The sequence below is a fragment of the Salvia hispanica genome, chromosome 4 (assembly GCF_023119035.1).
Source record: "Salvia hispanica cultivar TCC Black 2014 chromosome 4, UniMelb_Shisp_WGS_1.0, whole genome shotgun sequence".
NCBI classification, from domain to species: domain Eukaryota; kingdom Viridiplantae; phylum Streptophyta; class Magnoliopsida; order Lamiales; family Lamiaceae; genus Salvia; species Salvia hispanica.
In genome coordinates, this window is record NC_062968.1 from 13,750,285 (window position 1) to 13,761,888 (window position 11,604).

General features: G+C 37.8%; 2 protein-coding genes across 2 annotated transcripts; both read left to right on the plus strand.

Annotated features, from left to right (window-relative positions):
- Positions 1-835: 835 nt before the first annotated feature.
- Positions 836-1,831, plus strand: LOC125219611 (glycine-rich cell wall structural protein 1.8-like). The gene has a single exon (XM_048121633.1). It carries the CDS (start codon positions 872-874, stop codon positions 1,619-1,621), a length of 750 nt encoding a protein of 249 aa, XP_047977590.1. The 5' UTR covers positions 836-871; the 3' UTR covers positions 1,622-1,831.
- A 3,561-nt stretch (positions 1,832-5,392) lies between these two features.
- On the plus strand, positions 5,393-10,950 carry LOC125222705 (mitogen-activated protein kinase kinase kinase 1-like). The gene is made up of 9 exons (XM_048125468.1): positions 5,393-6,624; positions 7,120-7,204; positions 7,333-7,395; positions 7,556-7,713; positions 8,882-8,954; positions 9,099-9,158; positions 9,714-9,818; positions 10,267-10,472; positions 10,704-10,950. Exons 1-8 carry the CDS (start codon positions 5,630-5,632, stop codon positions 10,462-10,464), a joined length of 1,737 nt encoding a protein of 578 aa, XP_047981425.1. The 5' UTR covers positions 5,393-5,629; the 3' UTR covers positions 10,465-10,472; positions 10,704-10,950.
- The last annotated feature ends 654 nt before the right edge of the window (positions 10,951-11,604 follow it).

Genomic DNA, 11,604 nt, shown 5'->3' on the forward strand with positions numbered 1-11,604 from the left:
CGGCCGATGGACGAGAGGTCGTCCGTCGTCTCGTCCGCTATTGTGGTAACTCGACGGACATCCCGATTTTCGATTTTTTTTTTCAAAACTCTATATATACAGCTTGTTGCACTTCGTTTCATTTGCACCACGGATGAGCAACTGGCTAACGCATGTATTATCATGCACAACATGATCGTCGCAAATGAAGGCCTAAAACAAATACATTCGGCTAGCGATAAACTATACAGATTCAAGGCATACTAACATGTACTTTGTTTGAATCGTTTTTTTTTTTGAATTGTACTATGTTAATTTTTTTTTTATAATGAAATTTTTATTGCACTTTCTCCATCCGTATTCGTGTCGAAATTTTAATTCCGTAATTGTGTATTTGTGAATTTTTATTATTGCGTTTGTCCGCCGGAAAGTCCTAGTGCTTGTCCGCTATTGTGCAGTAGGATGTCCTTATGACGTGGCAGAGCAGTGAGATGTCCTTATGACGTGGCAGGAGGTGTTTTTGGGATGTCCTTCGGCTTGTCCGTTTGGATGTCCGCCCCTATCGTGGATGCTCTAAGTCTGTAGACTTACAGGTGAAAAGAGTGAAGTAATATATTCATATTTAACGAGAGAATTAAGAAACGAAATAATCCATATTAAACTAGGGAGACATATTACTAGAAATTAGCTAATTATATAAAAAATAAAATAAAAAATAGAGTTTGATAATCGGATGTGGGAGACAGCAAAAGTTCACTAGTAAGGGGTGATTGGTTAATGGATGGATGGACCACTTTCATTTTTAAGCAACCTTTCTCTCATTCTCTTATCTCTCTCACACACATATTGCCTATAAATAGGTGCTCATGCATGCAACCAAATATCAACAATCATGGCTGCAAACAAATTTATTTCTCTCCTCTTCTTTATAGTTTTGTTTGCGGCAATATGTTCCGCCGCCCGACTTGGTTTGGGAGTCGAAGTTGGTGTCTACGGCGGCGGTGGAGGCGGAGGTGAAGGCGGCGGCGGCGGTGGAGCTGCCGCTGGTCATGGCTACGCCGGTGGTGCCGGAAGTGGTGGCGGAAGCGGTGCCGGCGGTGGTGCTGGGGAGCATGGTGCTGGAGGTGGCGGCGGCGGCGGCACTGGCGGCGGCGGAGGTTCTGCTTCTGCTGGTGGGGGTTATGCTGGTGGGAGTGGGGAAGGGCATGGTGCGGGTGGAGGATACGGCGGCGGAGCTGGTGGAGCTCATGGCGGCGGCGGGGGTGGAGGCTCAGGCGGTGGCGGTGGTGGTGGTGGTGCGGCGGCCGGTGGTGGACATGCCGGTGGGTACGGGGGAGGGGAAGGAGGTGGGGAAGGGAGCGGCAGTGGAGGAGGCGGTGCTGGTGGTGGCGGGGGTCATGGTGGCGGTGGGGGAGGTGCGAGCGCCGGAGGGGAAGGAAGCGCCTCGGGTTCGGGATATGGAAGTGGTGGAGGTGCTGGAGCTGGTGGTGGTGCAGGAGGTGCCCATGGTGGAGGATATGGTGGGGGTGAAGGGGGCGGTGGTGGTGGCGGTAGTGCTTCCGCGGGTGGGGGGCATGCCGGCGGATATGGTGGCGGCGCTGGGGGAGGTGAAGGTGGCGGTCAGGGTGGCTATTCCCCTTGATCAAGAATGTATAACAATATCCAAACATGGATACTAAGAATATATAATTTCGAAATTCAATGCGCTTAAGTAGGTGCATGTAAATCGTTATGTCGTTAACTACCAAGATTAAAACTCTTATGGTGGAGATGTAATTTGTGATTCACTAAGTTTTATTTCACCAATGTTTATGAAAAATTTTAACTGCCGTGCACTACTATATTGTGATTATTGATCATGAGTACTCTTTTTCTTATTTAGGCTCTAAATTAGGGATGCAAATTGGCTAACTTGCTCGGGTTCGAGACAATTCACTTGGGTGGTCAGACTATTTGGGTGCGAGTTATTCAGGTTGTGAATTTTTCGAGTTATAAATTTTCAGCCCTGATCCTAAATCTTCGGGTTTCGAACTAATCTACGGGCTATTCAAGTCAAAAGTGATCTTATGTGATATACTTTCTATGCAATCCAATATTCTAACTTATTAAAAAAACGGATTGTTGCAAATAAGTAGTACTCCATTATCAGAATAAAAAAACATATCGCTTAATTAATAGCACATGTGAATATGACTATAGTTAAATGGAAATCATGCATTCCATATAACTAACCATCAATTTGAGAGAGAATACATTATTACTCCCTCCGTCCCAAGGAAGATGACCCCTTTCTTGGGCGGCACGGGATTTTATGCAACTTTATTTTGTGTGTTAAATGGAGAGAGTAAAGTAAGAGAGAGGGGATAAAGTAGAGATAAAGGGGTTTCCATTTTAAGTAATGGGTCATCTTGATTGGGACAAACCAAAAAGGAAAGTGGGTCATCTTTAATGGGACGGAGGGAGTACAATATATACAGTACTTCGTATCAATGTTGTGTTTAATATTGATATTACCATATATTCTTCATATAAGTATAACCCAAAATTTTAATTATATTATTGTTTTAACCCATGTGCTAACCTGTCGACCCAAATGGGTCAGCCCGTGTAGCCCGCTTCTAAATTTGGGTTGCAATTTTTTTGGCCCTAGCCTAACCTTATGATTTAATCGGGTTATTCAGGTCGACCCACGGATTTCGAACTAGATTGACATCCCTAGTCTAAATCATAACCTAAGTTGGAAGGTTTATACTCCTACTAATCATAGTTTGCGATCTGAATTTCTACGTAATGTAGGCAATCACAAGCGGCATCATTGTAGAATTATTAAAAAATTGAGAAGAAAAAGACGCATATAGATTGATAGCTAACTATCACTATGTGACAATTATCATTGAAGTGAACATGTAATTCCATGTGTGAAATAAGAGACATATCATGTATAAAGTCGGCAGTGGGAGTGGGGCATATCAGCATATGCATTTATGAACTTGACATATAATTCATGCCATCAGTAGTGGACGATAAAATTTAAAGCCGTACAACATATAATGTTGGCAACCTGAACAAACATTTCACTGCTTTCTAATCGACACTTTGGAATCAAAATCAGGGCAATACTTTTCACGACATGGCTCTTCATATTTTGCATGTAAATTTCAAAAATAGCCAAATATATTTTGTTACTTTATTATTTATTATGTATTTTAACTAATACTCCACTCTTTTTCCATATTTTGAAAAATTGAACATGATCGGCTTATTCGACTGGGAAAAGGTAAGCAGTCTGGTCCGATTTTATCTTCTTTTATGGAGATCCTATTTAATTTTGTATGATTTAATCTCTGAAAGATGCAATTGTAATTATAGTAATACACTTAGTCATCTTGCAAATAAAATAATTTATGCATAATTATTAGGTAATCTATTTAGCTATGTTTTAAAGTGAAAAATGGACGGATGATATATATTACACTAATGACAATTGATTATTGCCTTTTTAAAAGAAAAATCACTGGCATTTTTGCCTACAATTGCACAAGTAGGGAAAATGTAATTGCCCATCTTGGCTTCATTAATATTTCTACGTATTGGTCGAAAGGTGCATGGCATTAATAAGTAGGCAGCAGAAGATGCATTTACTTCATAAACTTATCTTAGATCAGAATAATTGCTGACGCTGGCTGACAATTTCATGACACACACATATGTTGTCAGCATTATACGACACATTCGTCCATATAGTAATCTTTTAATAGAATATAAAAGGTCATAAAAAGCGTTTGTAGAAACACAGGTTAGTAGTAGTATTAGTTATTTTTAATCATCAAATTAGTCGAGGAACAATTTCAATAATTAATCATCACATTCGAAATTTGTCAGTACTGTTATGAAAGTCCTAACATAAATTAAGATATGTAACACTGGTAGTAAACAAATGTTTGGTGCGAGTTTTGATATTGGTTTATATTTCTACTTTTGACTACGATTTTGCTTCCCCTTGAAAAAGAGAGACTATGTTGCTCTTTTTCTTAGTCAAAGTTGGTATAAATAAACTTAATTGATTCAATAATTACATTGGAGCAATCTAAGGAGGTGTTTGGCTTATCTCGTAGCTCCCAAAAAACTCTACTAAAATGGCCCTTCATGCTAATAATGTTCAAATGTGACGTGAAGAATTGGAAAAATTAATGGAATATGAATTTTATTTTTATATATTAATTTTATAATAAAATGTAAGTGGAATGAGTTAATGGAAGTGGACAATTAATAGCGGACGAACGAAAATGGTAAAAATGGACAATTAATAGGGGACGGAGTGAGTATTTGAATTTTTTGTATACTATTTTATATTGAAAACCATTGTATGTAATGCATGTACTAATATGTACTACATACTACTATAAAAAAAATCTAGTGCCTGAAAAACTACTATATAAAACAGATTAATAATTTTCCAAGACCGCCACTAAATTTTCACTCTTCAAGACTATAGTTATAATTTGAAATAAACTTGTTGTAGTTTGGAAATTTTATTTACTCCCATAATCAAGTTTTAATTGGCTCATCTCGATGTTTTTAAATTATCTTCACAATGTGTTAGTACATTTTTTGGTGGGTATCTTTCACTAAATTTATTAGAAAATGATGCACAACGACCCCCTAATCGACCACTAACTAAAAAGATCAACTTTAAGAACAAGAGAGATCAATTCTAACTTTTTGATGAATATTAAAACTACTATCTCCGTCCCTGAAAGTTTGATACAGTTTATCATTTTGATCCGTTCCTAAAAGTTTGACACACTTCATTGTTTTTACCATTTTTGGTAGTGGATTCCATATTTCATTAACTCATTACTACTCACATTTTATTATAAAACTAATACTTTAAAAGTAGAATCCACATCCCACCAACTTTTTCAACTCACTTTCCATTATATTTCTTAAAACCCGTGCCAGGTTAAAGTGTGTCAATATTTGAGGGATGGATGTAGTAGTACTTAATAAAATCACAAAATTATGATCAAGTTTATATGAGTCGTCATTTTATTAAAATGACTTAATTTGATCATCATATGAAAAAAATTAAAATGATAACTACATATTTGACTAAATTTTATTATTTAAATAACTTACTTCATTATTATGATAATATATGGCGGTATGGCAAAATATGATAGACAAATTCATTTTAGATGTCTACGAGTTAAGGTACATGGAGTCATGCCATTAATTGAGACATTCAATTTATTTCAAGTATTTCAATCCATCGTCACCCTAAATACATACTGCATACGCAATAAAGTCTCGAATTTATTGTAAAATAATGTAATTTTGCGATTATTAATTATATTTCCCGCGAAAATATGATTAATGTTTAGCTGGAAAAATTCAGTTCAATGCACCGCATTTGCACCACATGTTTTTAATTCTCTCTCTCTCTCTCTCTCTCTCTCTCACACACACACACACTTCACACAAACACTGTTTCCGGCTTTCTGCTCGAAGCCGAAAAATCAGCTTGATTTGACGAAATTCGGGTAATTATTGAAGATCAGAGACGAGGAATTAAGTTTGGAATCGAATCCAATCAGTGGAAAGGAGCTGAGATTTCTTATTAGCCGTTTAATGGATTTTGCTTGGGCTGATGAAAATGCATCGATTTCCGAAGCTCTTCTCCCATAGGTCGGAGCCGCGCAACTCCAGCCGCCGCCCGGCGAAGCCGAAAAGGCTTGAGCGGTGCAACGCACTCAGGAATGCCAGCTACGACTTCTCTCTCTCTGGTTCATCTTCGTCATCGTCGCACTCGCCGGAGGAGTCTCAGCGCGCGAGCTCCTTGGATTTGTACGGCGGGAAGACGACGAGCTTCCGCGTGGATGGGACCGAGGGAGAATTTCAAGTTATCTGTGAAGCGTTTGGTTTTTCCGGGATAGACGATTTCGCTATATCGCAGGAGGAATATGAGGCGATGAAGGCGGGGGGTACGATTAATAAGAAATTGGAGCCTTTGTATCAGGAAACAGAGGTTGATTGTGTTAAATATTCTTATGCTAACGGTAATATTAGGGCAATTGATGGGATTAATCGGAAAATGGGGGGTTTTCCTGTTGAGAATTTAGAGAATAGTTTTGGCGCAGCTAGTAAGCAATTTGGGGTTACTTGTGATTTTGATTATGCGAACAAGTGCAGGGGTGTTTCTGAGCCATCAAAACGATTAGAGGATGGTGTAAATTTTGTTCATAGATTAAGTGTGAGATCAAAAGCTTCTCGTATAAATGGTATTCAGGGCGCACGACCAACTATAGTGGTGCCCGATTGGGATACATCGACAGGATTTCTGCAGGAGCGTGATCCATGTATTCCTAAGTTCCAAAGCAGGTTCTTTTTGAATAATGAAGAGACTGCGGTAGTTGGTCCGGATAGGAATGAGCAAGAGAAGGTTACAATGACAATGGAAGAAAACCGTGCATTATCAGAGTCATGCTCTTTCTCTTCAAATGAGGATGATTCCTCAAGTTCCATGACTGAACCTATGTCTAGCATTTCATCTAATGAGAGACATGGACGTGTTATTCATGACTGGCAGAAGGGTGAGCTTTTGGGACGTGGAACATTTGGATCTGTGTATGAAGGAATTGCAGAGTAAGTACTTTACTTGAGTGTTGTTATTTAATTTCTAGTATTTGGAGTACATTGTCATGTGTATGCAATTTGAGCAGCTAAGTGCGCTGTTGTTGCTAGACTTTGGGTATCCATTGAGTTTGGAATCAGCAATGGGTGTAGTTTTATGAGGATCTTGAAGTTAACCTGAATTTACTTAAATCTGCCAGTTCTATGAACATGATAACGGACTGCTGATAAATCGGAGCTCTGTAATATGCACTCCCTCCGTCCCATTCAAGATGTCCACCTTTCCTTTCTATTTTGTTCACTCAAGATGTCCACTTTCTATATTTGTAAATAAATCTCTCTCCTCGCTCCTCATTAAAATATCCAACTACCTTTTCTCTCTACTTATTCTACCTAACTCCTAAAATCTCGTGCCACTCAAGAATGTGTACATCTTGAGTGGGATGGAGGTAGTACGATGATACTGAATTTGGGCAAGAAGTAATTTAGTTAGTTTCTATGATGCAGTGGTGGATTCTTTTTTGCTGTAAAGGAAGTGTCTTTGCTTGATCAAGGAGAGGATGGGAAGCAATGTGTGTTCCAACTTGAACAGGTCTAGCAGTTTTGTAAATTGTAATGATGCTTGTTTATTAACCACCTTTGTAAAATTGACCAATGCGGAAGTTACTTCTTTGTATGTTCCAACACTTCTGATCTTCTAGTTCCTCTTAATCTGTTCAGGAAATCGCTCTTCTTAGTCAGTTTAAACATGAAAACATCGTACGGTATTATGGGACAGAGAAGGTAACATTTGCTGAAATATTTCCACCCAGCTGTATTTGTGCTAGTTTTGTCCTTTTTCTCTAATTCATTATGGATTCTCCATAGTACCGTCTGCTTTCTTCTTTGTCTATCATTATACATTATCCCAAGTTTTATTATTTTCCTATTTTCTATAAAGTAGAAGGGGTCACATCTCTGTATTTTTCTTGAGCTGGTCACACAAGGCTCCCTTTTGAGGCTTTACCAGAAATATGATCTTCGAGTGCCTCAAGTATCCGGTTATACACGGCAGATTCTACATGGTTTGAAGTATCTGCATGACAGAGATGTCATCCACAGGTGATGAAATCAGACTTTTTGGGTGTTTACTCTTCAACTCTGCTTTCTTTTAGTTACAGCATACACCTGTTTTGACATGAATTGTATGACTTGCAGCATTAACTATTCTTTGTGTAAATATCCTTAAATAACCTTTTCTTTTAAAAAGATGGAAGCCAACCTAGTTCCATGACTTTTATCCAAGGAAGTATGAATCTAGGGCTTCACAATAATTATAGTAAGACTATCCTATGTTATGGGAGCTTTATTCGTGGGCAATCTCATCCACTAGGTGGTGAGGCTCATGCCCACTTCAATCACTTATGTGTGGCTGTCTGTTTACTTTAGTGTTGGATGAAATACCCCACACATCTGTTATGCTTATATAAAGAGTATGCCATGCTTGAGGATTGTGAAAAAGTGTTTTTTTTTTTTTGTTATGATGTTGTTTTCCCACACTGTCACCCCCTTTTGAAACTTCCAGTTCGCAATCCACATTCATATGCATCTTTTGGATCATGATCATGTCAAATGATGCTTGCTTTGAATTTCCTGATCCCCATGATGAATCATGATGCATACCTTTTTGGGGACAGGAGAGGTAGTAATTTTCTTTGACCTTATTTATTATCTTCTACCTTTGCTGAATATTGGGTTAGTAGGTATCCCTTACTTTAGCTCCAAATTCTTATGGCTTTCTTCACTTGGAGTCTTGGATAGAATCATTTCAGCTAAGCTTCTGTCTTATCTTTCAGTGTAGTAAGTGTGTCAATTTGTTTAATAGAACACACTCCTTTGTTACTGGGCGTTCTTGTTGGCATAGTTAAATTTGGTAAAAGCTGAATAATATTTTAATACATGTTCTGCACCAGTCGGCCATATTTAAGGGTCATTACCGCTACTATAAGATTTGTCTAACTTCTCGAAGCTGACCCGGAAAGCCATCCATACAATTGAAAGCCCAAGACGGGGGGGGGGGTCCATTTAAAAACAAGATGGTAAAACAATTAAGGTGCTCTAGTAATGTGCATTTTGATGGGATATATGTCCCATGTACAGTGCCCAGATTTGAAATTCTCTTCTCTCAACTGACTTGCACTCACCATAGCAAAGTTAAGGGATTTGTTATCTTTTTTTAACTGACTTCGAAATGCTAATTTTTCTTATCTTTCTGTCTTGCATATTGCAGAGATATAAAATGTGCAAATATATTGGTGCACACAAATGGTTTAGTGAAGCTTGCTGATTTTGGTCTTGCTAAGGTCATCTCTTATTTTCCATTTATAAAATATATATGCAATATAAAATTATGTGCATATTTCGCACAATGCTTTATTAATTTCATATCATGCAAATGGTTTGGTAGATAATATTGTTGTGTGTCTTGTGATTATTTCATTATGCAGGCTGCCAAGTTGAATGATGTGAAGTCTTGCAAGGGGACTGCATTTTGGATGGCTCCCGAGGTCACTATTATACTCGTTTAGATGTTGACTTGTTTGATATTCTTAGGGGGTGTTTACGTTGGGTGTTAGCTTAAGCAGATAAAATAAACTATAAGGCCTATGCAATCCACCATATACTTTGATGTATTGAACAATTTTGAGTGTGTTATATCATGTAATCCCTCAAATCCGCAATCTTATGTGCTATCAATTAGGTGGTGTATACTTTGGATGATTGGATATATAGATCAAAATAATATAGGCTAATTTACCATTCGCCATTAATCTATCACACATAGTAAATGCACCCTTTATATATCATCCAAATAAACACCCCCGTATGAAATGTAGTTCAAATATATGTGAAGCAAATGTAAGTCTGTTCAAGGGGTAAGAGTTTGCGTGTCTTTCAAAACAAAAACTTATTTGAAGGAGTTGCATATGAAAACCTATATAATGTAGTTTGATGTTTTTGGTTGAAATTGTTTCTTTCTGTTATTTATGTTGGGGAATGGAATGTTTTGATGAAACTCTAACGGTGCTACATATACTTAATTGCATCTTGTGCTGCTGCAGGTTGTTCGTAGCAAGGGCTATGGGCTTGCAGCAGATATATGGAGTCTCGGATGCACGGTGTTGGAGATGTTGACCAGACGTTTTCCATATTTTGGTTTAGAATATGTAAGTGAAAGAACTTTGCTGTTTTGGACTTTCTAAATGACTTTAAAGTTTCTTCTGCGAAGATAATTTGTCAGTTTTGTGTTATTTACAATAATCCTGACTGTGCATCTTTGGGGAGTTTCTCATATTTATTTCCACTTGGGCCCAATCGATAATGTGCACAGTGTGCTAGACACGATTTGCCTGACATTATTGACCAGTTGATTTATTTGAGAAATTGACGTTTTCATTGTTTCTCATGATTGCTTATCTAAGTGGGATGAAATATTTTGATAGCTATTAACTATGGCACTTGGCTTATTACTTGAAGCTCATTTTTTCAGCCATCTTGCTATCAGAGGACACTATTACGTTTTGCAGAAATAGATGTAGGAAGTTTGTGCATGTGATCAGATCACATTGATGATATCCCACTCATGACCTTGATAATCCTTCTCTCTGATGACAGATGACAGCATTATACAAGATAGGACAGGGAGTGAGACCAGATGTCCCCGATACTCTTTCAAGTGATGCGCAAGATTTCATACTTCAATGCCTACAGATTGACCCAAGCTTGCGACCAACAGCTGCTGAGCTCCTGGACCACCCCTTTGTGAAGCGGCCGCTTTCATCATCTGCACACAGCTTTGGCTGGCATTTTTGACAGTCGAGGTAAGCAGCACAAACATTACTCCCAATTTTGAGTTCCAGTGTTGGCTGATGCAATATATGAATGATGAATCCCCATCTCCATCAAAACCACAACGCTTAATATATAAATTATCAATAATGATGAACTACTAGATGCTCCTCACTTCACTTGTTAACGCACTAAATGATTCGAATTTGTTTTTTTTTTTTTGTCCTTCTCTTGTTGTGATGGTTCGTTCTTTCTCCTTGTAGGACCATGGTGTTTATGTACTGCAAACCTGAGGATTTCACATTATACTAAGAATATAAGGCTCAAGAGTTTCCATTCTTCGATTATTTCAATACATTTCGATTTTGCAAGATAGGAGATCCTTTTTTTGTAATGTGTATTCATGCTCTCTCTTTTTTCTGTTGATTCTGATTGTTGTGTAGTGTTGTAGTGTGTGATCTTGTAATTAGTAGGATGTATATAAATGTTAATGAGGCTTCTTTTCTTTCATGTTTTTCCCGAAGTTTCTGTTGAGGTAAAATGACATCTGTTGTTGCAGACAACCATCATTTCTCTTGTTGAAATTTCCGAAAACTTTCCTGGAAATAGCCCAACCCAAATTAGTCTGTTCTTTCATCTATATATTTGTAGTTAAACGAGTAATTTACTTGACTTTTTGAAACACACCAATGCTATTGGTGTTTTGCACATTTACATTATGCAAAGAACAGGTCCCCTTTCAGGAGACTTTTTTATCCAAATGCCACCCAAAATTGACTTTTGGCAACTAATAATTAGGATAAGGTTGGCTAGTGCATTCATAATCTGAAAATTATGTAATTACTGATTAAAAATGCGGGGGCATGGTTAAAATCTTGTGTCTAAATAAGCTAGAATGGTTTGGGAGGCTGTCCTCATTTATAATACTCCCTCCGTCCCGCTTAAGATGACACATTTTCCTTTTTAGTTTGTCCTAACTAACACATTTCCTTTTATGGTAACTTTCTCTCTCTAATTAATACACTCAACCACTTTTTCTCACTCCTATTAAAATATTCATCTTTTTTTATCTCTCTACTTTAATGCATACATTCATCTTCTCTCTCTCCAATTAAACACTTTAACTAATAATTCCTAAAATCCCATACCGGCTAAGCAATGTGT